Below are 27,980 nucleotides of genomic sequence, written 5' to 3' on the forward strand. Positions count from 1 at the left end.
AGTGGTTTTAGCATGTTTCTATGTAGTTGCTAAATAAACTACTGTTAAAATGTTTTATTCATCGAAGAATCCTGAAAAAAAATTATCCACAAAAAAGGACATTTATATGAAATATTTCTTGAGCAGCAAATATTAGAATGTTTCTGAAGAATCACGTGACACTGAAGGCTGGGGTAATGATGCTAAAAATAGAAAAGTGTTATTTTAAATTGTAATAACATCTCACAATATTACTGTTTTAGAGGATTTTTGATCACATAAATGCATCCTAACTTTTGAACAGTAGTCTTTGGTTGCCAACTTTAAACTTCTGTGTCATGATTACATTTTCCAGTCCAATCTTAACTAAATCTGATGAGAGTATAAAACCTCTTGTTTTACAAGTTACCTTCTAAATCCTTGACTAATGAAATCTGGAGATAATTTTCCCTGGGAGGTTGACATCCGAAAACAAACCCTGAGTAGCTAAATTATTGTGACAGGATTGTCAGGAGTCCACTGGAATTTCTTTTATTTCATCAGGAAAAACAAAAACAAGATTTACTGCTGGACATTGTGAAAAAAAGTAAGAAAATTAAACAACAGTCTTGGCTCAAAATCTTTGTGTTTCAGTTTCCAAATAAAACATGATTATCTTGCCTGTCAGAGGAAAACTGTTTATCGTCTTTAAGTGCATCATCCGGGTATTTAAAGTACACTTTTTCTATTTGGAAATTCTCTGTGTGAACACATTACTCGCACGATTTGTATTACAAAACAAAGAATTAGGGCTGCCCTCGACTAAAGATTTTTCTAGTCGACTAGTTGTCGTTCATTTAAGCGATTATTAGTTGACTAGTCGCGTTTATATTAATAAGCCATAAATCATAATAATAAGCCTTTAATTGCCTATATATTACATAGCCTAATCAGTGCTAAAACGCATGCATAAAGCTTGCCACAGCTCACCGGCAAAAGTAATGATTATGAATGTGTCATGAAAAAACAGGAGATGACGGTCTAAACATTTTAATCATTTACTGATAATGTTTTCTGTGTTTTTGGCTGCAGAGATTAAGTCACGATGCTGACTCGTCATCTCCGCAGTAGTGGACGCGCCTATATGCACGTTTCATACGGACTACATAATCTGAGAATATTTATTTTCCACTTGAATTGTTAAATTTAAAAGTAAACATTTCAAGCTTTCTATAGATATATATCTCAATCTCTGTGATGAAAGTATACACTGAGTTTCGGTTCACTGAGACCAAGACGGCAGAAAGCACATCTTGATTGTTTTCATTATTTTACAAAAGCACAATGTTTTGTTGTTATTGTGAGTTAGGAGTCCGAATGTAATTCCAGTAAGCGCTTATGCGCTTAAGCTCTTAACACTTATGCGCCTAATAATAGTGCACATTTATCTAGGTTAACATTAGAGTGAGCGGACTTGTAATGTTGCTACTACATACATGTTTCAAGTGATAAGCCATATTTAAGGTCGATGAATGATAGGCAAATGTTTGGATTTCTTGCCATAAACATTCTGTCCATCACAGATTGCGTGATTTCTCCACTTCCTGTGGAGGTTTTGTTTTTTCTGCGACTAACCGACTAATAAAATGTTGGTCGAACAAACCTCTTCTAGTCGACTATTAGGTGGCAGCCCTAGAATAGTGCATAAATATGTGAATTGGGACGCACTTTATGTTTTAAGTTATGACTTGATTTGAAATTACCCTCATAAGCAGCGAAATAGAGTCTAGCTACCTGATACTGTAATAAGCACAAAAATACATGGCACGCGCAAATACTGTGTATTTCTAATTAGTTGTAACTATTTTCTACCAATACTGAAATTTTATTTATTTATAATTGCCAGTTGCACTGAGCTAAGTTTTCACAATGTATTCTGGGACTGCCTTATCGTTGAAAGAAGCATGCAATGCTGCTTTTGATTTTAATCAAAGCCAGGAGTCTCAGAAGGCAGCATATTTTTACCTTGGGAGAATTCACGCTTAAGTAGACAGCTCACTTGTGTCTCAAGCTTTAAAGGGAAACCACAAAAAGTCCCAAATCAGCATTAAACACAAGTGACTTCCTTTCTAGTGAATGTACAACAGTCAAGAGCGTGGCAGCTCGGTGAGGACTAAATTACTGCAATGGTGAGAGGAGGACAGTAAATGCAAAGCGTGGATGCAAATTCCTCTCCATTAGCGTCCCGTTGTTAAACAGTGGGTGTAAAGGCACAGGTGCTCCAATGATGAAATGCTCGCTCTTCACTTCCACGGAAAGCTGTGGCTCCTTTATCTATCTCCCGCTTCAAGGCAATATCCATCATTCAGCATTAAGAAGCTCTCCAAAAGACACTTTCCAGTTTGAACTTCATTTATAGGTAACACTTCACTAGAAGTCTTTAAAGCTTTAAAACTAAGATCTGTGTGGTTGCTAAGATGTTCTATGTAACTGCTGGTCTATTTCATCATGCACAATGTAGCAATTTTAAATTAGATCACTCTCATATATATGTGATTATGTGTGAAGGTACATAAAGACAAACAACAGAGAATGGTAAAAATAAAGCTGCGTGTAGTTTCTTACCATTGTAAGGGTCATGCGGTCAATTTCATGTTTGTCTTTGGTCTTGTGCTGCCTGAATGGACTGTGCCTTTGAGAACAGAAAAAACAGAGTTCATGTAACCGCACACAAAGTGCTCAGCCTCGCAACGTCAAACAGAGGACACATGTGGTGATTTAGCAGTGACAGGTAGGCGGGAGGGGGATTTTCCATGAGAGTTCAAAAACCTTTCAATCTCAGTTGTTGACTGTGTGACACAAGCATATCATTGTCTAACTCATAGTCTTGATGTAAATCAAAAACTGAGAAAGATCGTTATTGTTAGTTGTAATTGATAACTAAAACCTCAAAAAGTAAAAAATTAAATGATTTATTTATTATTAATTGCAAATAATAATTTTTAAATATATACACACACATACATATATTAACATTGAACATTAAATAAGATTTAAAATGCTATAAATTATTTTTTATAAAATGTTGCCATAATTTTTAAATGTACATATACATAGTTATATATCTGTGTGTGTATATATTTTAAAATGATTATTTGTAATTTTATATAAATAATTTTTAAATAATCAAATTTTTATACCCTAAAAACGTATATACCCCTAACTTATATACACATACATACACACACGTTTTATATGTACAATTATTTATGTGGAGTGTAAAGTTTAAATGTATAGAAAGCTTTCCATGCCTGTTTGACCCACTTTCATTCTGCTTTGAAGTGTGTGTGACATACACCTCAATGGAAAGACATGCACCAGACTCCGCCCCCCATTACATCTTCTTCTCACCCCCCCACTCTCTACCTAGCAACCGTTTCAGTGGTCTCTCCTCCCCCTCTCTTTCTGCCTTTTTTCTCTATGATGTGTGCTCCTGACCTCCTGCTTCCAAACCCCTGACATTTAAACCTTACACTCCACATCAAACAGGTGAGAAACACAGACAGAGACTAAAAGAGAGAGAGAGAGAGAGAGAGAGAGAGAGAGAGAGAGAGAGAGAGAGAGAGAGAGAGAGAGAGAGAGAGAGAGAGAGAGAGAGAGAGAGAGAGAGAGAGATAAAGAATTCATGAGCGGGCCGCTGCAGAGGGCGGTCTTACCCTCGCAAGAGTTTGAACAGCATGCAGCCCAGAGAGAACCAGTCGGCGCTGCTGTCGTACGCTGTTCCTTTCTGCAGAACCTCAGGTGCCATGTAGCCATGGGTACCTCTGCAAACACAGCAATTAATGCACATTAAAATCAAACCGTACACAACCCCCGGGCTGAGCACACACTGACTGTAAAACATAACAAAGCTCATTCTTATACATAACACAAACAGTCAAAATAATTGCTACGTTAGTCCACTCTACCAAAAACTAATTTTCTTATGCATTTTCATTTCGTTTTCCATCCTCTCTCTGACCCATTGAATTTACCATGATGTTTTTGCTACTGTGCCTTTAAGATTGCACCGTCTATATTTAAATTAGCACATTTGTTGAATAACTGCTTTTTTTATTGAAATGAGCATTAAATAAGTGCTGACATGTAAATGTTGGGGGTAAATATGTAAAATTGTCACGGCTATGGCATCATATCCACAAGAACTTTGTTTCAGCTTTGCTTTGTAAACATCAGTTTGTCTGCGTATTGCACCAGCACTACCATTCAAAACACTGGGGTAGTGATTTATTTTTAAATCAATTATTTTTGTTCAGCAATGACACTTTAAATTGATCAAAAGTGACAGAAAGCTCTTGTGACATTATAAATGTCTCTTTTATTCAACCCTCTACGAACCCTTGGCAATAGAATCGCCATTGGCTAGTAAATTTCACCAGACTGATATACTAAAATATATATATATATATATATATATATATATATATATATATATATATATATATATATATATATATATATATATATATATATATATATATATATATTAGTTCCACCAAATCAGCTTATATTTTTAAATATCTGAACGTACACTCTTAACATCAGTCAATCAAGCATTATTATGATACTATGCTAATCAAGCACTATTTAATGATAGAACTTCAGTAATTATAACTAAAACTTGGTAACCATGTATGCATATTTGTCATTTTAACTGAACTTAGGACTGGTGGTGGTGCTTAAGATATAGTTCGTCATTCAGTTACTGTAAAATATAGATTAGAGTAATAGATCATATAAAATATTATTAAAAGATAATAATACTACCACTAATACTACTACTAATACCAATATACAACACACTAATGATGAGCTGCTGGGTTCATGAATGTTAATCACGTTGTCTGCGTTCCCTCGAAATGGTTTGCTGAAATCAAAACTGGGATGAGCTTTAGCCAATGAGATTGCCGTTTGCACATTAGTTCCGCCCACTACCGGAGAAACCGGCATATCTTCTGCTTGTTCTTAAAAGCTGAATAATTCCAAATGAACTCCGTTATTTTGACAGGAAAATACAACAAAGAATATCATTTCCATGTAGGGCGTCGATTCTGTGTGGTATGTAAGGCTCTCTCGCTCTCTCTCTCTTTGTGTGTGTGTGAGAAACCCAGCGCTCTCAGCAAAACGATCACGAGTGATGCACCTTCACACTAGTTTACAGTTAGTCAAATACAGGTACGCTGCGCATCCATTGAGCTGCATATAAATAGTACAGATGGCTTGACAGAGAACGAAACTCTCAAGCGCTCAATCAGTGTTCAGCGAGTGAAAATATAAACTTAAAATTAGACTAACACACACAGGCGAGTAAAAACTAAGAATTTAGTAGCCAATGGCAAAAATAGACATTATTTAGTCGCCAGAGTGAAGATTTAGTCACATATACGAGTGATTTACTCGCAATGTAGAGGGTTGCTTCTATTTTAAATAAATGCTGTTCTTTTAAACTTTGTTCATCAAAAAAAAAAAAGTATCATGTTTCAACAAAAATATTAGGCAGCACAACTGTTTTCAACAAATATAATAATAATAATAATAATAATAATAATAATAATAATAATAATAATAATAATAATAATAATACAAAGAAATGTTTCTCAAGCACCAAATCAGAATGATTTCTGAAGGATCATGTGACACTGAAGACTGGAGTAATAATGCTGAAAATTCAGTTTTGCATTACAAGAATAAATTACATTTTAAAATATATTTAAACAGAAAACAATTATTTTAATTTGTAATTTTATTTCACAATGCAACTGTTTTTACTGTATTCTTGATCAAATAAATGTGAGCTTTTGAACCAAACTCTTGAGCAGAAGGGTACATTGAGGTATTTCAAAAGAAAAAAAATACTGATTTGTCAAGTTGTGTAATTTTTCTAATGAACAAATGGATTACAAAATAAAATGAACAATTGAACAATTCAGATAAAATTACACTGAAATAACACTGAAACATACCGTATACAAGTATGTGGTCGCAAACACCACATGCATGTATAACATGATAGCTTATATGCAATTCATTGGTTAAAGCATTTGTATACTTGCACAAAGAAAAAACAGATTAGACTGGTTTAAGATTTTATAACTGGCTGCAAAAAGCTCCAGTACGCTCAAACATGAGTATGAGACAACGAAGAGCTTGAGTCAAATGAGAAACATTGTCAGAAAACAGAAGCAATCACACTTCCCCCAAACAAGAGATGCTTTTATTTTACACTAATAAAAGACGTGGTTTTGATCCCTTGAGAAGAGGAACTTACACACTGGCGTGTGGTTTCTTCTTGGAGAAATCGCAGGCCAGGCCCAGGTCAGAGATGCGTACGTGGCCGTGTTCATCTAAGAGGATATTCGCAGGCTGTGGGGAACAGCAAATGATGTGGAGGTTAGGACAGTCAAAATAAATATGCTTAAGAGCCTGATAAAGAACAGACTGTCTTTTTGTGAGCAACACCTACAAAATTACTGTGCATTACTGTGATTCAATGGAGTACATTTGCTGAAGAAAAAAACAAAAGACCATGTACACAACGGAAAGCGTGCACAATAGGGCTGGGTTAAAAAATATTGATTTCTCGATTTTAATTGATTCCCATTTTGAAGAACCAATATCGCTTCTTACACCCGAAGAAACACAGATCGCTTTAGTGCCTCAGTAAAGCAAAGTGGCAGCGCAGGTGAACTGGTTGTCTCTTCCGCTTTACGACTAGTTACAGTGCATTCACATGGGGCGTCGGTGTTAACGCTTCTCATTTACTTTGAATGGGTGACGTCATGTGTTGCTGAACTGAATTGTGGGTTCCGTCGAGCTGCGTCACTGCCGCTGCTCGTAGTAGAAATTGAACATTTTTAAACTTTAAGCGCCAACGCAGATGTCAGCCAATCAGATCGCCTATGCAAATACCCTAGCGCTAACGCTAGCCAATCGCGTTAATGCAACACTGAAAAAGTAATGTGTTTGGCTGTTGTCACTATGACAGTCGAGACGAAATAAACATGAAAAAATAAATAAAAATAATAATTTAAACAAATTGTATAAATACACACATACATATATTAAAATTGAACATTAAATAAGTAAGATTTCAAATGCTAAAATTATTTTTTATAAAATGTTGCCATCATTTTAAAATGTACATATACATACTCACAGTTATATATATGACCATTCCACTATTGAATGTCACACAATCACAGCCAATGAGAACATTTGATCTTTAATATACAAGGATTTAGATCAATGAGATTTCCTATGAGCCATAAATTAGCATTTAACTACTGGTGTTATAAAAAGATCTGCATGATGATTATTAAAAAATGATATTCCACATACAATTATCAGCATATAGGTTTGGAATGATATGACGGCGAGTAAACAATAACGAATTCCATTTTTGGGTGAACTATCCCTGTAATAGACATTTCGCACTGGAAATCTTCCCATGAATTGTGGTTCTCAGGAACGTTGCTCAGAGGTATAAGCAAGCAAACGTGATCTATTTCATGCTGAGTTTTTCTTCTACACAAAACAGCAGTGATACTGCACCCCGCTCACATGTGCAGTCTCCCGTTTCAGGAGCTTGCCAGGGAAGATCCTGCATATCCTCAGCAATCTGGCAGCGCGAAGCCCAAACATCTCACTTAAAATTGCATAATTCACAACGATTGCATAACTATACTCCTGCTGCTTCCACACGGAGGGTCGACAAATGACATGATATTAGCGGTCATCGCAATGGCAGGCTAAACTCTACGTTTGGGACTGTAGGTTAAGCTCGACTCGCTCCGTCATATGACGTACTTTTCCGTTTAAAGACAATAAACAGTGCTGCCAAGAGAGACAGCTCAGCCAAACTTAATATAAAATAACCTCAGACGACGACGCAGAACAGATTCAAGCTTACGTTACAAAATACACAAACTCGAACGGAACATTTCGTTTTCCCTTTTTAGCGGGAACAGGGAATCACAAGAACAGTTTTTCCAGTGACGGAGGACAGTACAAACAATCCTTTCAGTGTGAAAAAGAACGACTGGGATGGCGATGAACTTACTTTGAGGTCTCTGTAGACGACGAAACGATTGTGCATGTGTTCGAGGCCCAGTATGATCTCAGCTGCATAAAAACGCATATCCTTCTCGCTGAAGACCCCGTGCTGAGAGAGGTGATAGTGAAGGTCTCCGCCTGAAAGACAAGTACAATCAAACTGCATTATAAATATATCAAATCAGGGATTCCACACCATGTAACCAATTCATTTACTTTTTGAGTCGTTTGTAGGGAGTTCTAAATTAAAGTATATTAAGCAACATAAAAATAAAGTAACAAAAAAAAAAAGAGCATAATAAAATAAAGTAAGATAAAAATTAAATAATAAAAAAACAAAACCAAACAAAAAAACGAATACTGAATAAACCCCCGGAAAATGTATATATTTAATCGACATTTATAGTTTGCAAAATCATAAATCCTCTCTAATAATATTTCAAGTTGTAGGTCGGTTAAGGATCTTCTAGTCTACCCAGTATGAGTTCAATTAATTATTGTAATTTGATTGAGATGTCACATTAACAGCCACTTGAACAGTGTCCATTTCTGAGAATTCTGGGAAAATGTTGATCATTCTGATATGTAGGAAGTGTTATTACGAGTGTCTAAATGCTTTTGTGGAGTTAAATCCACTGTTTCTGAAGTGTGTGATGTGATTGTTTCACAAATCAAGAAGGATGTTCAGAGAAGTGGCCAGTGCTGCAGCGCAGATACAGGAAGTGTGAGTGTGTCTGAAGAGGAAGCTCCGCCCCATGTTCAGGCTGACATTGAGTTATAGAGGAAGGCCAAAATAAGAGCCCTAAATGGCCTTCTACAATCTCACACTGGGTGGTGTTGGCTTGGATTGGTGACACTATCTAAACTATAGCACAAAAATATGCTCATGAATCTAAAACAAAACATAAAATCAAATCAATATGAACACATAACACTGAGTCCAAAGCATTGTACTTCTGCTTTTTTTATTTGGAGTCTTAAAGCTGTAACACACCGGGCGAGAAGCGCCACGTAACTTCTAGACGGTATTGCACACCGGATGCAGACATTTTATTGCCAGTTTGTGGTCAACAATATTGATTGTTTAAAACTATTATGAAATTAAGATAATGTCTGTACAGCAGTCCTGATTCATAGCTGGGTGCTGGTGTGAGTACACTCATTGAAAACAATGTATTCGAATTTTAACCATGTGGCACGATGCGACACTGCGCTTCTCGTCTGGTGTGTGACCCCCTTTAGTCTTTTGTGTACCGAAAAATTTATGTATTTTAGGTTTTGGCATTTGGCAAAAATTTTACTCTTATACATTGGCATGAACAAGCCTTTAGACCAAAGAGATGATGGCTCCCCTTACCATTCATCAAGTCCAGGATGAAACACAGTTTATCAGGGGTGTGGAAGGCATATGTCATACACACTATGAAAGGGCAATCCTGCAGAGAGAAAAAGAGATGGAGAGGGTACCACAAATGAGACAGGGCTATTATCGTGCAGTCTGAGTACGACGACGAGTTGAGTTTGCACTTGTGAACGCGTGACTCACCCCGGTGCTGACCAACGACAGCATGATTCTCTCATTGAGCGCCAGAGTTTCTCCCTGCTTCATTTTGATCCGCTTTTTATCCAAACACTTCATGGCATACCTGAGACACACACAGTAAGTGAGCACATCGTTTTATCCAAACCCAAAAGAAGCTTCTTTTTGGTTTCATCCTTACAACAGCACTTACATTTTCCCTGTGTCCGCCTTTCTGCATCCGTACACCTCTCCAAAACCCCCTCTACCGATGATCCGATGCACACTGAAGTCATTCATTGTTAACTACATGCAAAAATAAAACAATTAAAAAGCTTTTAAAGGTGCATGAATATTTTTTGGGTAAATAAAGCACAAGGAACAAAAAGTAAGAAAAAAAAAAAAAAAAAAAAAAACTCACATGGATGTTGAGCTCTACATTCTTCCACTGGCAGAAACGCGTGAACTTGTCGCTATAGAACAAATAAAAAGGTTTTAATGTTAAAATCATTCCCAAGCACCAAAATAACTCAAACACGAACATCTGAACTTTCTTATTAGCTTTGTAGCCGTCTGTGTCACCTTTCAATGAACTTCTGAAAGATCTTTCCTCGAAGACTGTCACAGATTTCAACTATGTATGGCTGGAAGGAGGCAAGCAAACAAATGCATCAGGATCTGTTGGGAGTCCCTGCTTTCTAAACACTTTACTTCCTTTGTGTTAAATGCACAAAAGCCAATCTGCACCCGGAAAAACAGGTTTGATTATATCATGTTGGGGGACTTACCTGAAAGAGATTTGGAGGAACTTGTTTCTTTGCAAGGTGAGTCTGGACATGGTCTACTGCCTTCTTAGAGAAGGGCTGTGAGAAAGGAAGGTAGATTAAGTGACATTTGCGATAAGGTAGGTCAAAACACTAAAACAACAAGAACAGCTTCCCCTGAATAAACGTCAAGCATCGACATTAACCTCCTAAGCATTCCTGGTTATCACAACATAAAACAGTGTGACAATCACACAGGCCGTGAGTGTCCTATAGGCCATTGTGTTGGTTCATTCAGGCTTCCTGTTTCTGAAAAGCTACTACTGGAGACTGACGGAGGCTAATGGTACTCTTGTTTTCTCGACAGAAATCATTTGAGTCTCCGGATCTTCAATGGACAATAAGAAACATCATCCCTCCAGCTAGCAGCATTATAGAACCATGTTCCATGCTCATGATGATAAAAAACATTTTAACAAAATATTATAAAAAAAAAAAAAAAATGAATAAAAAAGATATATACATATATATATATATATATGAAGAGTTCAGATGCAAAAGCCTCTAAGTGCCGTCTGAAATTTTCTTCTAGAATGATAATTTTTATCAAGCTTGTATATTTAAGTTCAGTAATTGCACTTAAATGGCATTGAAAATTACCTATTAATTGTCATTAAAGTGAAATTATTGAACTTAAATATACGAGCTTGATAAAAATGATCATTCTAGAAGAAAATTTCAGATGGCACTTAGAGGCTTTTGCATCTGAACTCTTCATATATATATATATATATATATATATATATCATTTAGTATATACTGTTATTATATATAATGCAAGTATTCATCTTCACTGATTAGTTGTTGGATCACTATTTGATCTTGCAAATAATCATGTAGAATAGAAAGCTTTGACACGACAGGAGCAGATCTAGATTAGATACTGTAACCAACACGTTGCAAAATTAGTAGAACTGAAATGCAGAGACAAAATCTTGAATATTTATTCATTATTTATTTATTAATTTTGCAGCCCTATGTTGTATAAATGAGAAATTGCTGCTATTTTTTCTTACATGTGAACACGACAGAAGCTCTTTCATTATGTAGACGTCGTAAATCTGTCGACTGCGTGTTAGCCTCTCCTCTTCTGAATCCAGCTTCTCGTACTCTTTAATCTGAAAAGGACAAATCAAGACTACCGTCATCTCAGAGACAATCTCACGCTGTTTAATAGGACACATGGTGTTCTTCTGGTCAAATGGAATGGGAAAAAAACATATCAATTAGCCATGTCTTTGCGGGTCATAACCAGCATGACGATAAGTCAGGTCAAACATAAAAATAATCTTTAGTAAAAACATGCACAATTACCACGAAGCCCATTGAAGGGAATATACAGATGCTTGCTTGCATAGAAAAAACAATTTTACCTCCTCATAAAACTTCAGCTGTGGAACGGCCTCGTCGATCTCGTTCATGCAGAAATCCTTGAACAAGAGGAAACCTGGACAACAGAGGCAGGAAGGCAAACAGTTAGATAAGGTGCAAAACAGAATGAACGATAGAAAGATTTGACCTTTTTAGAGTGCGCAATGCAAGAAAATGTATTTATAAATATAAAGCAAATAAAACAGCAGCTATATTGATGCCTTTGAAAGCTCCCGAAAGGCATTCATGCCAAAGTAAACAAACGTATAACTAGAGTAAATAATAAAGAGACAACTCAAATAGCAGCTTTATCACCATGAATACATATAATATGATTTGCTTTGAAGGGGGAAGTTGTTCCAACGAAGCAGAATTTCATAACCAAACCAATATCACGCGGTGATGTAAACACAAGAAAGATCACAAGCGGTATATATTTTATGGCTATTCATCATAAACATGCATTCAGCCTTGCAAAGAAAGTTCCTGATTTGTCATGGTGTCATGAAAATAAATGTCATTGAAAGGTTATGTTTTTATGCACAACAATTTAATATTTTCCCCTTTTGATTGAGGATCAAATATGACGCAAACTGCTTCTGGGATTCACCCAAACAGTTTAGCTCTCATTCGGGACTTGCGGATACAGATACAGTGCTGATGGTAAACGCTCTCAGTGAATGAGGGACGATGACAACAACCTAACCAGTTGACTGCGGATTAGTTACTGTTAAGAGGATTATCCTTAAATCACAGGACAGACACCACTATCCTAATTCAGAAAATCCCCCATCAGACAGCCACCTTGACCTTCCATTTCACTCGATCCTGCCAGCTGGAGCATTTCCCTTCTCATCTTCAACTTGTTTGCTTTTCAACAAAGCACAGCAGAAGTTACCAGTTAAACAACCCATGCGCTCACGTGGTGACGACGTGGCACAGAGGGAGAAGATCAGCATAGACAGCAAAGTTGAGACTGTTCCCATAGCAACAATAATGGGCCACCATCATGAGCGGAGGGGACGGGCCTCGGATAGAGATTGCTGACCGTCTCAGTGTCTGACTGGGTGACCGCACAGGACAAAAGTCACAGGATGAAATGCAATTCAAGGGTGTCAAGAGTGCTATGGCCCTTGCAAGTCATATAAACAGAGCAGATGAAAGATGCAGGAGGAAGGAACGTTGTTCCAGAGGCTTAGCGTGCCAGATCTAGCGTTGGGCAATGAGATCTGAGAGCGTGGCCACTTCTGATACCTGCAGCATTAGTAAGAGCTGATTACCACTGTTAAAATAGGAGGGCAGTGCAGACGTTAATTGGATCGCAGTGGATTTATCTTTTAGGAGATTAAAAGCAACAAAAAAACACCACAAACATGGTGCTGCTGGGCAGCTACAGCACAACGTCTATACATATTCATTTTAAATAAAGTGTTTTAAAATGACATCACAATAATACAACACAGCTAAAATTATATGGGCATAATAATTTACATTTACACATTACATTAACAGATGCTTTATATTCAAAATGACTTATATCCAAAAACAATGCTGTAGTAATGTATTGTGATACTTTATTCTCACCCAGTCCCTGTAGATATAATTTTAATATATTGACAAAACAAACATTTCCATAATATAACTTATTTTTAAATATATATTTAAAAATGTGAATGTATGTATGTGTATTGTCGTTTATATTTGTATGTGTATTGTCATTTATCTAATTTCTAGGACAAAACTGTCATTCTTTTCACAACCAACTACAATCTTCAGGTCTGAAACTGCTCCTTTACACAATCCAATCAATTCACAATGGATAAAGTCATGCCTTGTCCTGCTATTTCCATAAATCCATCACATTAATGAAGGTATATTGTGAGGGAATGCTGGTACACGTTGACATCACTGTAGCTCAAAAAGCAGAATGCATGAACTGAGGAGCATTTACACCAAAATATTACAACGCAAAGCTGAAATTACATGGGGCCGAATAGTGTTGTACCAAGTAGGTACTGAAATTTAAAAAATGTGACGACACTAGCATTTCCCTCTAGCGTTGTTGAATAGATTCTTAAACACCTCTGATTGGCCATTGTGTTCACGTGCTCAACATATATTTCTCTGATTGGCCATTGTGTTCACGCGCTCAACATACTGTATATGTCTGTGATTGGCCATTTGAAAGCAGGCGTCTATCAGCAGATCCGTCTATCAGTGGATATATTATGGATCCGCTGATAGATGCCTGCTTTCAAATGCTCCCGTGTGTATCTAGCGCAAGCGCTTGGTGAAGAGCAACAAAGATAACTATTTACAACATGTTTTTGAAGCGTTGATCATTGTAGCCAATCACAGACATACATGTTGAGAGCATGAACACAATGTCAGTCTATGGGATATTTTACCCATTTCCACAAGTTCAATCACTTTTAAAAGTACTCACAAACTCTTCCACAAGCTACACTATTTCAGATATAGTTAATTTCCATGTCACAAATCGGACCACCAAGTATGAGCAATAGTAATGAAAAGTAGTAGCGATACTAATAAGGGCCTCTCAGCAATTTTTTTTCTCCTTTTAGTATCTTCCCCGCCGTCCTCTTCCTCCTCTCTGTTATCTCTCAGACACTCATCTTTGTTTTCCTCCCTTTCCTGCTGTCTGCAGTGTAGAGTCAGGAGGTCTCGAATACAATCCAGAGAGGAATAAACCTAGCGGCTAGTGACACGAACACAGATGTATGAAAATGCATGGATCACAGTGAAAACATATTGATTAGATGGCAATCATATAAATGAGATGCACAAATGCAGGGAATCAACAGGCAGATGGAAGGTACAAACTGGTTAAAAACTAGTTTAACAGTTCCAGCTCTAAATGTCAGATTAGCCACATATAAACACACACTGACTGCAAATCAATTGAAACTGCAAATAAAATCGTCTAATTCAGGGTTTCCTCATATCCGTATGTTCTGAGCAGGAATGAGTAGGTGAGCGAGAGTGATAGATATAGAAATCACGCTGAAGAGGATGTGGCTTACGTCACAGAGTTAATGGATTACCCTTAATCGCACTTTGAATGCACAAAACAATCTCTCTCCTTGATTGCAGGATTCTGACTCGAGCCCAAGTACAGTTGGGGTAAGCTTGCTGACGGACCACTCAGTGTGTGCTTTCTCTTGAAGAACAGGAGATCTGGGAGGACGGTCACTGAATCACATAATTACATGTATGTCTACAAGGAATCTTCACTATTTCTTTTTTTTACCACTGTGTTGATTCAAAGTCAACTTTAAATCAAAATTGCCAAATCGCTATTTAGGTTATAGCTGCATACATGGAATTTATTATTGTTATATTTAAATTATATATTTTTATATATTTATAATATATCTGCATTATACACACACACATACATATATTAGGGGTGTGACGAGACTCTTATCTCACGAGATGAGACATAAGATTGGGTTCACAAGAACGAGACGAGACTTTTGCACAATATTTTATAGAAATCCTCAATGACAAAATTCATGACTGGAAGAATAGTCTGCAGGTGCATTTTGAAATGTTTTACCTTATAATCTTGTAATGAATGTCATTTCAGTTCTACTTTGTGAGTATGAATTATCAAATGCATTGAAAGACAACAATAGAAAAGCACTGTAAAAGGTTTTGCCACAAACTGGTTTGAGGCTGTGTGTGACCTCCTAATTGAACACCTTTCCACAAATTGAACATAGAAATAAAAACGGTAAGTAGCAAAAAAAAAAATAATCAAAAAAAAATCTTAGTTTTATTAAGTGCAAACAATAAGTGCAAGCAACCATAATCAAAGCACTGTAGCACACAGACTCTTTATAATTGTAAAATTGTGGTTTTATTTTGCACCGGCAGTTACAGGGGTAAGGCGGTACGTTCGGGAAAAGGCCGGGTCGAGAGAAACGACCAGTGTACAGTTGTTCCTCCGATTTGTTCTGATTAAAAGTTCAGAAACGGAGCCTCCCTTGTCTGTCGTTCTTCAGACATTACAGTAATCTCTCCATATTCAAAGTGCAAACAGAGACCAGAGCCACAACCACACAGTCCAGAGATAGGTTTGATATTGGGAGACAGGCTATTGGGGAGCTCGTGTTTTACTTCCACTTTCAAATTCGCGATCGCACGTACTCTGTGTATAGGGAGCAGAGGTGCTGAACACGCATCCTACAAGACAAGACATTTATCAGACGTTTAAGCCCCGTTCACACCGCCAGCGACACGCAACGACATGATCCCATTAATTTCAATGTAGCGCTGGCGACTTCCGGCGACACGAGCGACAGTGACCGCTGGCGACAGAACGTGGGCATGTCAAGCGATGCGAGACACGCGACAAAAGTTCAGAAATGTCAACTTTATGCAAATGAGAAGCGATTTTAGCGAGCGACAATCAATAGGAAAGAAGACTTTCAGTGGAACTCAGCTCACGTCACCGTCTCGAGTGCAGGCAAGACAGAAGAGTTCTAGGGCGATTTCACTGTTTTATATGATTTGACTGTAACCACATACATGGATATAATAAAATGATGCATGGAAAAGAAACTGTCGACAGTCTCAGTGAGTTTAATTCACACATTTAGTTCGGGTGTTGTAATTTTATGATGCAAGTAGCACTGCTGCAGTTGATTTTACAGTTTCCCCTTATGTTGACTATTAGGGACAAGAAAATTGATTATTTGTCAAATTCGAATGACGTTTTAGTAATTTATGACAGTATGAGTTAATGTTGATTGATCGATCGTTAATCTAGTAGGCTAAATGATTTAATCCACTGAACACTGCTGTGGTAATATAAAAACACTCTCCCAACAGCATACTGTTTCTTTTGAGCCTAATTCCTAGTCAAATTAAAATGATATAGTTGTATATCACTTGTGATGATGGTGTTTTGTATAGATACGGCCAGACGTGCAGCGTCTACCAATAACATTAGAGCGACAGCGCTACTAACTCCCACAAGCGACTTCACAGTACAGAGACTAGCGACATACAGCGACAAAGTCGCTGGCTGTGTGAACGGGGCTTTAGGCTCTGTTGAGCAACGAATCCTCCTCCCTCGTCACGTGATCAGTGAACCGTGATTCCTGCTTCACTGTGCGACTGCAACTCAAGCTGGATGAGCAGAGCAGACGTTTACAATTTTTTATAAAAACAGCAAAACGACAGTGGAGGCGGTGCCGCGGTGGGAATAGCAACGTAATGTGAATGTAGCGGTGGCAACCGTGGCATATTCTAGGTTAATTTCACCCTCACGCTCCGTCAAGGTGATATCATGAGACAGCTTTTCACTCGACGAGAAATCTTGTCACATTTTAGTCTCACGAGATCTCATCACACCCCTTATATATATATATATATACAGGGTTTCCCATACATTCATTAATTTGTGGCGGCCCGCCACATATCAACGCTGACCGCCACGGATTGATTCAGATTTTTTAACTATTCAATATGGGTAAAATTGTATTTTATTCGCGCTGCTTGCTCCCCCTCTCTCTCACAAACTGACAATGGAGGCACGACTAGCCCCTCCTTCTCTTACCGCACGATCTGAATCAAAACATGAGCATACAACGTTAGAGGGCGGATTAGATTCCAGAATCAATCCGGAGTTGAATGGTTAGTATAATGAACACTGTTGCTCAACATAACTCTGAGAAGTTGTCTAGATGTTAAGCGCGGTCGCGTTTCATTACAGATTCGCGCAAAACTTTTGCGATTTTTTTTCTTCTAAATATCCGTTACAACTATTGCGAAATGACGGCGTTTCCATTAACCGATGTTATGCGACTAAAACGTAATTTGTTCCTCTCGCGATCAGTCATTCCAAAAATCATTGCAACGGACGTTGGTAGGTTCATATCACAGCCACCAGACTAGACATTATATTATTATTATCTCCAGGTTCAGGTTGGTGTGTGTTGGTTTTTGTCCACCTCAATCTCCAGGTGTGCGTGTGTGTGTGTGTCTGAGTCTGTGTGTGTCCACCTCCAGGTCCAGTTTGGTGTGTGTGTGTGTGTGTGTGTGAGCCTGTGTGTGTGTGAGCCTGTGTGTGTCTGAGTATGTGTTTGGGTCTGAGTGTGTGAGTGTGTGTCTGTGTTTGAATCCGTGTGTGTGTGAGTCTTTTTGAATGTGTGTGAGCCTGTGTTTGAGTGTGTGAGCCTGTGTTTGAGTGTGTCAGTGAGTTTGTGTGTGTGTGTGTGTGTGTGTGTGTGTGTGTCCAGTTCCAGGTTTGTGTGTGAGCAAAATTTGCAACAAAAAGTCTGTGGAGCAGTCATAGCATAACTGTTGGCAATGGGAATGTGTACTTGTCAATAAAAATATATGATATATATATAAAGTTTATATATATGTATAAACATTATATATATATATATATATATATATATATATATATATATATATATGATATATGATATATTTAACTTAATCACCCCCCCCCCCCCCCCCCCCGGTCCCCAAACACCACACCACCGCAAATAGAATCTAATTCTGTGGGAAACACTGTATATATATATATATATTTTTTTTTAGGGCTGCATGATTATGACAAAAATCATAATTGTCAATTATTCCCTTGAAATTACGAAATTGCGATTATTAATTACGATTATCACAATTTACATTGAATGGTGTTTTGAATAGCTTTATACCATTGTACCAAGCAACTGCATGCCATATTTTTATATAAAAATAAAACAAGAAGCTGAAAACACTGTTCCTGAAAAACTTTAAGCCTCAAATGTCAACTATACATTGGTTTGGTTTCTTTAAATAAATAAATAAAAAGTTAAAATATGCATGGTATAACAGGGGCTTTCGCACTGGGTAGTTCTAGGAACTTAGTTCTAGGAACTAGCCATCAAGGTGGTTCCCCGAGAACTAATGTTCCCAATATGGCCGTTTTCCTAGTTACATTCGCACCACCAGTAGGAAATCTGAAGTGATGTAAGCCACGCTTGTTGATGTGATTTATTTTGCATGGCGGACTTTTATGTTGATTTGAAATCAAAGTAGAAATACATAATCATGTTTCGTCTGGTCCCCTCAAAGTTGCGTTGGATTTTCTCCTTAGTGTAAAGGTTGAGAGGTCCATCTATCACTGTTTTCCACGTTTGTAGAGTTACCCTTAATGTGACCACTTACGCCACTGGTTGTGCTGGGTTGTCTCAAGTAGTTGTGGTTCGCCTCTCACAACGTAACATGCTCTAAACACACCTCTTAAGCACGAAAAATAATGTAAGTAAACTTTTTTTTGTAATCGTGGCTTCGATAATTGTAATCGCGATCAGAAATTTGATTAATTATGCAGCACTAATATGTATATATATATGCGCTTTAACTATTTACATGCATGTGGGTTACCTGCGTCTCAGAGCGGCTCTGTTCACAGTAAATGCTGTTCCACATGAACTGTTGTCATTTACATGAGTGGAGCATCTCAAATTCCATCTCTGCATTTGCTGTGAGTTTAGGCTTGCTTATAACGTTCATCTGGGATTTCATCAGATTTGTTAAAGCTACACCAATGTTTCTAAATGTGAACTATTGTTCATGGCATTTCAAAATGAAAGTTTAAATCCTCACACTGAGTTTGCATGTTTTGATGTCCACATATTCCTGTTCAAGAAATTACAGATTAAGGGAACATTTGAATTAAATGTTGTTTGGCCAATTTTGAATAAGCTATCATGTTGTATGTGTAACAACAACTATCAACAGGCCGTTGGTGACTTCTGTAGGCATTTGTTATATGTAAGATGATTGTTTATATTATGTATTTTAACAATTATGTTCTAGTAACCATATGATTACTTGCTTTTGATACTTTATTCGAACCAAGTATTATTGCCTCATTGTTATAATATATTTATTTAAGTCATTTTGAAGGCTTACGTCTTTGCTTATGGTTTATTTTTATTACCTCAAAAAAAAAGAAAAGAAAATGTAAAATGGGCTATGAATGCCGGATCTGAATGATAAATGGATAAAAGCGTCTGGCAGAAGAAGAATTAGCTGAGAGTGCTATAGTCTCATTAGCAGTTAAAAGCATTATCAAATGAGCCTAAAAGCTACATAAACATTGAGGGGACTAATAAAAGGCCTGCCTCTCTCCTCACCACTTGTTTGATGAGACTGATTCTGCCGTTTTTACCAGCCACCCGGAAGCGTATACTGAGATCTCAATACTGAGATGTGGTACTCTATGAGAGAAGGGGAGGAGCGCTCACATGCGTGTGCAAGAGTGCAGGCCAACACTAACCACACTGCCCACGCATAGCCCCAAAACACAAGGAACTACATTAGAGTTTACTGTTGGCCACTGCAAAGGGAATTAAACACCATTTCGTGGGCGACCTTCGAGAGCTAGCTTAGTAGGCCAGGTTAATGTGTCTTTATTTTACAATACCTTCCCCAACAAGGTGAGTGTCTTAGTGATGTTTACAAGGCGAACAAAGATGGAACATGGAAAAATGGACAGCCCATTAAACACACACAAGCGCACACAGACACACACCCATGCGCACACACACACACACACTGCAGACTCAGCAAACAAGTGTCAGTTTATTTTAGGTCTAAATTGTCATGACTATTTCACACACGCCCTTGCACTTTCTTATTCTGTTACACACACACGCAAACACTTCCCTATGCAAAGTTTCAATATTAACAAAAGCAAAAAGCCATGCTCATGTCAGGCCGAATAGAGAATGGGTTTGAGACTCACAACCAGAGCTTCTAAATCCTTCTAGTCTCGAGCATCATGATTATATATGATGAATAACATTGCACGTGTCATGTTGAGTGGTGGCCAAGTTTTGGAACATGCAGTAAACTGATTTCTCTTCCTTGATATATATATATATATATATATATATATATATATATATATATATATATATATATATATATTATATATATATATATATATATATATATATATTAGGGGTGTAACGATTCGTTTTAACAACGATTCGATTCGTATCGCGATTCGTGGTTGTCGATATGATTCAAGGACGATATTGGTTCATTTAGAACGATACGATCCGAAACGATTCAGTGACTTGAAATCGATTCAGTGACTTTTTAGCCAAAAATTCTTGTAAGGGAATCAGGTATCAATTAATTATGGATATAAACAAACAAGTAAACAACAATTAATGTCAAATGCATTCACATTTTATTTGAATAAAGTAGGACTGCACGATTATGACAAAAATTATAATTGGCGATTATTCCCTTGAAATTGTAATTGTGATTATTAATTACGATTATCACAACATTGAATGATGTTTTGAATAGTTTGGCCATGGGACCCACATTTCCCCATGGTCATCAAGCCGCGACCCACCTTTTTAGGAATTATATAGGCCTATTATAATACATTTGTTTACACAAAAATTGTTGACACTCAAGTTCTGTCCCCCTTTACTTAACATACAAACAGTCTAACAGATAAACAGTAGGCACTGCGAGGTTACGCTATTAAATAGCAGTCCCAAACTAGTTTTTGTTAATACAATCTTGGTATGAGCCACCACAGTCATATAAAAATATACAAAATAACCAGTAAGTGGCATTTAGTAAGTTATGGAAACAAACAACAATTAGGCTACCATGGTGATACACAATACTTAGAAGAACTGGTAAAGAAATATGGAAACTGCTCCTGATAAATAGCAACACACAAGACGTACCAATAACGTAATTTATTGGTATTTTACTTTTATTTCTTAACTTACTAATTTACGAGGTTGCATGCTCGTATTTCTTTTGTGCTTTAGTGAAGCGATACAGCGCGCGCCGGCGCATTTGTGCGTGCAATTGAAGAGTGCGCGCTACTGCAGTATAGCGGCTGAGAGGACAGGAAAGTCCATTTTTCTGAGGTGAGAGACTTTGCGCTGCTTGTTGTCTTTCATAGATATATACATCTATGGTTGTCTTTGCGCTGCTGCTAAGTCCGGTTGTCTTTGCGCTGCTGCTATATATATACATATAAAAAGTACAAGGTGCTGAACGTGTCGTTTCTGTGGCAAAACTGCAAAAATGATGATTGTTGTCAAACAGGTTTTCACCTACTGTATATGCCAAACAAATACTTGCATGATTGCACCAGCGTTCACACTTTTTGGGGACATATAACCAACAGAAGACAAATTATATTTCACCCAAAAATGAAAGTACATTCCTCATTTCCTCATGCTGTTACAAACTGGTTTGACCAACTTTCTTCTGTGGAATGCAAAAGAAGGCATTTTGAAGATTTATTTTTTTATCCCTACAATAAAAAAATTGTGGTCCAAACCTGACTTTCATAGTATCTACAGAAGGAAAAAGTAATGCGGGTTTGGAACGACATGAGGGTAAGTAAATTGACAATTTCAGATTCAAAGAATAAAAACAGTAAAATAGTAAAGGCATATATCAAGATTATCATCCGATAATGATAAAAATGCTGTGCTGTGCATTAAACTCTAGGGCTGGTCCGAATACCATTTTTTGAGCTTCGAAGCTTCGATAGGAATTAACATCGAATATTCGAAGCTTCGGAGGGAGGGGGCTGAACATATTCTTCTCTCTAATAAAGGCAGGAATCTCTATGTGTCTGTCTGTTTGCATTTAGATTATTTATCTTGCATTTTGAACTGTTCATCCAATCGACTTCAGGAGTGCAGTGTCACATTTGGTGCAATATAGACACGCGAGACGTGACACGTTCAGAATTAATAAACTTTTAATACAGAACAGCGCGAGCGGGAAGCGCGCGCGCCTCACGCGCAGGGCTCCGAGAACGGACACTGCACTAGTGATACAAAACACAGCCTAATATTTTTCTGAGTAACAAATAACTCTCAAATCAGAAATCAGCAGCACAATAATTACTGACACAGTAAAGGGTAGGCTAATATATTGTTTCTATTCTATTTCCACAATGTCAAAGCAACGCAGCTTATAGCCTACAAGCTCAGGCATGCACTTCTGCCCATATACAAACTCCGCTGTTCTGCGCTCTAAAATAAGAGTATTGTATTTCGCCCAAAAATGCTAAAAAAATAACCGTGTGAGAGCGTTTTAGGCTATATCATGTTATAGCCAGATATGACGACGCTTACAGCACGCGTCACCGCAGATCAGCATCTATTCATCAAGCCAACGTGCAAACTATCGCAAATCAAAGTGAAAGTGGGTCGCAGATGCTTTAACATACAATCAACTTCATTAAAAGTAAAGAACCGAAATGATCTTACCAGGGCTGTTGCCGCTCTCTTATTGCGGTCTTTGATTTAGAAATTTTAGCTGACGATCAGTAAAATGCAGCTTATCTGTTGCTGGTGACGTGCACTCCATAACATCTGCCTATAGCGCGGGATTTGAAGTTCGGATTCATATCCGTTTTGCAAAAACACATTTATGTGTTCATTGTTGATATTGATAAATCAGAGAGAGCTATCCGATCTGAGAAAACGCATGACAGCCCCATTCAAGCGCGAATGGGAACCGTTTCTAGGGGGATGCCAGGTGTGGAAAAAAAAAATTTTTTAAACGAATATTCGAATGTCAAATTTGAAAATCGAATACCAACCCACCGAACGAATATTCGAATACTCGAATATTCTGGTACAGCCCTATTAAACTCAGATAATTTCCACGCAAGAGAGAACAACTAACATTTTTTTCATCCTGGTAAAAGTAATACAAATCAAACTTCAAACAGGTTATTTGTCATCCGTCATGTAACAAACCTTTCATCCAAGAGCCCACATTTTGTAAACTAGCTGCCGCTTTTGATGCTGCTTACTTAAATGACACATCATCAGCTTAAGGTAAATTTTCCCCCGATACTGACTTGGCATTCTGAATGCATTACTTCTTCATCTGGAAACCAAAACATCTACTGCTCAGCGGGAAACTCCCGTGGTGGAGCAGCTTGGAGCAGAAGATTGCTCTTTTGGAAGCTATGGCTCATTCTTCAAACTGTCATCTCACAACGTCAAACTGGCAGGTTTGGCAAACGGCCGTGCGTTCAAGGAAGGTCATAAGCTTAATTTGAAAAGCAGCAAACATCTCCAGCTGCATATTGACAAATTGGTGACAGCTTTTTAAAACAATCATTCAAACTCTCCGAGAGTCAACAGGATGTTCAGTATCGCAGTGATCTAACCTACAGGACCTGATTGGTAAAACTGGTGGTAAGAAAATAACTTAAGAGCCGTGTCACACGACTAGAATAAACACAGCAATTACAGGGCAAAGGCGCATATACAGATACAGCCCGAGTCTGCCTGGGAAAATAACTGTACGACAGACCACAGCGCGTAAAAAGCAACATGGGCCCTGGGCCAAAACTGGACAGAGGACGAGAGACTGTGGCAGAGAGACAAAAGAGAAAACAGCCTGAAATGATTAGAAAACTACACAACATGGTGACTGGCCAAGAGACAATGATTCTGTGAGAGAACGCCTGCAGTCACGGCATATAAATGCAGTTCTAAATGCTTAAGAGGATCAGGCCCAAATTGGATATGTTTGGAAGTGAATCAACCCATAACACAGAATGGATGTGAATTTCGGTCATCCGGACTGCTCGAGTACCCGACAGATAAATACGTGGAATGCGTCAAATATAAAGTGATGGGGAGAGCTCTCTGGAACGCTAATAAATAAATATTTATGGAATATACAAATCAAGTGCGTGCATAATTATTATTTCCAAGCATATTTGACCAATTCCAAACCACATAAATCTGAATAAGTACTATTCATTTTGTATTTTTTTTCTCGAAATTATCATTTCGAGAATCGGTTCTTATACAGAAATGTCAGTGTGAGAGAGAGAGAGAGGAATCAATGTAACTCCACAACTACTACATAAATGTATCTAGTATCCACTAACCATTCAGAAACGTCCAGGTGCAGTCTAAAAGTTGCAACCTCTTCCTGAGTCTCTCCGTAAGGCTGGACTCCGCTACTAGTTATTTCTGAGATTTTGGATGAATGTGATAGGTGTTTTGTTATTCCCGGAGTATCCGAAGCTCGTGTAAAGGATCGGCCGTCTTCTGAACGGAGGTGGGGAGTGGCAGCTCATTTTCATTTAAAGGGACACACACATAAATGGCGCATTTTTACTCACACCCAAAAAGGGGCAAATTTGACAAGCTATAATAAATAATCTGGGGGGTATTCTGAGCTGATATTTCACAGACACATTTTGGGGACACCATAGATTTATATTACATCTTGTGAAAAGGGGCATAATATGTCACCTTTAAGGTGAAGAATGAGGTGTGAAACCATCAGGAACCCTTTAGTCTCCAGTGCCACCATTTTCCAGAACTGGAACCTGGAGTCTCCAGTCAGCTTCTCAAGGACTTTGCTTGATAAAAATAATTCTAAAATTTGACCCCTACTTAAGTCTAGCGTCTAGTGTTTTTTAACTAGAACTGGAGTATGTCAGAAAGAAAAATGAAGAATCAAAAATATTTATAGATTTACCCATTTAAACTTGATTTTAATTATTCAGTTTGGGTGAAAGTATGGTGCATTATAAAAAACTAAACTAAAGTAAACTAGCCAGAAAATGAGATGTATAAACTTCCTTTTAGTTTATTATGTAATACACATACAGGTAGCATATAAGCTCTTGGCACTACCAAAATCAAACATAAGTTTGCATGTCTTTTTTTTATCCAATGAGTTTGCTGTCTTATAAACATATCGGAGTATGACTAAAACAAATGCAAACATAAGTTTGCATGTCTTTTTTTTATCCAATGAGTTTGCTGTCTTATAAACATATCGGAGTATGACTAAAACAAATGCAAACATAAGTTTGCATGTCTTTTTTTTATCCAATGAGTTTGCTGTCTTATAAACATATCAGAGTATGACTAAAACAACAGCTGACGCAAAGCTCAAGCTTGCAGAACGGCTGTTACAGGGAATTATAATCTGTCACATATTAGGCCTATCGCCTACGGCAAATCGGCTATTCTCCCGTAGTAGACGGTAACAGTAGAATGTAAGGAAGTAGCGGTTAAATTCATGCATGCACAACAGAACATTACAGGAAACGTGGAAATAAGGACTTCAGGAAATTTTGGAATTAAGTAATCTAAAAATTAAGAGGTCAATAGCGGAATACTAGGGATGCACCGATATGAAAATTTTGGCCGATACAGATAACCAGATAATTCTTTACATTTGAAAGTCGATAACCGATATATTGGCCGATAAATGTTAATTCAAATTTTGATATACTTTGATAGCCTGTATACATAAACAAAAGGCTCACCATTAAAAGCCATGTCCCAAACACTTCAACATATTGCTCTCTGTTAGTTCATGTTAGTTAATGCATTAACAAATAAGACTTATTGTAAAGTGTTACCAAAAAATCTATTGTCTAACAAAAAAAATTTAAATTAAATAAAATACCTAAACAATGCAAACATTGGGCTGCATATAAAGAAACAAAATGCATGTGCCATGGATAAATAAAACAGAATCGCCTCCGCATGGATATGATTATTCTAATATAGGATGCGTTTGGTTGAGTTAATGAACGATGCAGTAAAGCACTTAATTGTACCGGTGATCATCTTTATTTTTAGTGTGCGCAGCTCAAACAGCAATGCACATTTATAACTATAATTGGGACTGTTATATATATAGGTTTGGGTATCGTATTTTTTTTTTTTCGATACCGGTGCCAAATCGATACTTTTAAAATGGTACCGGTGCCTAAACGGATACTTTAAAAAAAGAGAGCCTCAAAACTATGGTGAATGACATTAAAGAATGTTTTATTGAAAAAATAAAATAAAAAAAATTTCTTAAAATGTAATATATGTATATATTTACTCTAAAATGTTTATATAAGTAGTCTAAATAAAAAACTCAACAAATTGACATGACAAATTCACAATAAAACCTAAGCCACCTATAACCCAAATGCAATAATTTAAAGTAGTCATGGTATGCTACAAACCAGCTTTAAATTCCAGCAATTGTTTTCACATTTTTTGCCTTCTCTGGCCAAATACGACACCTCTCCTGACTTATTGCATGTCCTACACAAGGTGAGCGTTATTTTAGAATGCATCACCTTAAATGCCGTGACGCGAAACCCACCGTGGAAGAAGAACGCCGTCATGTTTACAACTGTGGCAATGAGCGCTCAGGATCAACTAAATGCTGGATTTTCAAATGTATGTGATGTTCGCGGCTCTATTCTTGCAGTAAACTTGCAGAACGTTCTTGAATTAATAATTTATTAGATGTACACCGGTCTGTTATTGTATGGACATCGACTTTACATTTTCACAGTAAACATGACGCGGAACAAATAACGAACTGAGATTGGTTGCGTTATGTCAGTCAGTCCTTGGCTGATATATTTTATTTTTATTCTTAAATACATGTAAGTGAATGTGTTTTGTATTTTAAGAAACCTTTATAATGATCATGATTCATGTTAGTTGATCTATAACGCACAATGGGCGCCATGTTAGTACGCACGGCAGTTCAGAGAATTGTATCTGTCAGGCTACAACACATCAATTCATCCACTTCTCCCGAAATACATTAAAGTAAGTGGCTGGTGAAGTGTGAGAACAATAGAGCAAATTTTATAGTTACCTACACAATGTGTATCTAAACAAGTCATCAATTTATAATTCATTCAAAACCATCATGGTGAACAGCGCGCCTCTCTTAACTGAAGTAAATAATCTATTATCTATCGGCTCTGATATATCAGCCTAATTTTCTTATCGGATCGATAACAATAACATCAAAAATGACCATTTATCGGCCGATATCGATATATATCGTGCATCCCTACTGATTAAAAAAATAAAGTGTGAAGTGCGTGGATGCTGGTGGAAAGGACGAGCCAGTATAGTCTCAGATCATGATGACGAGAGCACAGGTGCGGACAGGTAGGAACTGATTGAGCAAAGGAAACAGCAAAGGCAATATATAGGCAAAGGCAAAAATAATCAAACATCAAAAAACATCCATGGTGTTTTCATGGTTTTCATTTGATAGTTAAAATATCAAAACATTTTGCCAACATGGGGTCTTGTGTCACTGCAGTCTTTTAACATCAGTGCAAAACTAGGGTATGCAAATTAAGAGAACTATTC

At 37.4% G+C, this 27,980-nt stretch overlaps 1 protein-coding gene across 1 annotated transcript in view; it reads right to left on the bottom strand.

Annotated features, from left to right (window-relative positions):
• grk3 (G protein-coupled receptor kinase 3) overlaps positions 1-27,980 on the bottom strand; it is a 56,436-nt gene that overhangs the window by 11,520 nt on the left and 16,936 nt on the right. The window contains exons 3-14 of the mRNA XM_079861274.1: positions 11,787-11,860; positions 11,430-11,531; positions 10,378-10,452; positions 10,172-10,233; positions 10,011-10,062; positions 9,804-9,895; positions 9,617-9,716; positions 9,428-9,506; positions 8,078-8,208; positions 6,287-6,381; positions 3,675-3,782; positions 2,584-2,650 (exon numbers count right to left, since the gene is read on the bottom strand). Coding sequence (XP_079717400.1) covers positions 2,584-2,650; positions 3,675-3,782; positions 6,287-6,381; positions 8,078-8,208; positions 9,428-9,506; positions 9,617-9,716; positions 9,804-9,895; positions 10,011-10,062; positions 10,172-10,233; positions 10,378-10,452; positions 11,430-11,531; positions 11,787-11,860 — 1,037 coding nt within the window. The remainder of the gene's footprint in view (positions 1-2,583; positions 2,651-3,674; positions 3,783-6,286; positions 6,382-8,077; positions 8,209-9,427; positions 9,507-9,616; positions 9,717-9,803; positions 9,896-10,010; positions 10,063-10,171; positions 10,234-10,377; positions 10,453-11,429; positions 11,532-11,786; positions 11,861-27,980) is intronic.

The sequence above is a fragment of the Squalius cephalus genome (assembly GCF_949319135.1).
Source record: "Squalius cephalus genome assembly, chromosome: 24".
NCBI classification, from domain to species: Eukaryota; Metazoa; Chordata; class Actinopteri; order Cypriniformes; family Leuciscidae; genus Squalius; species Squalius cephalus.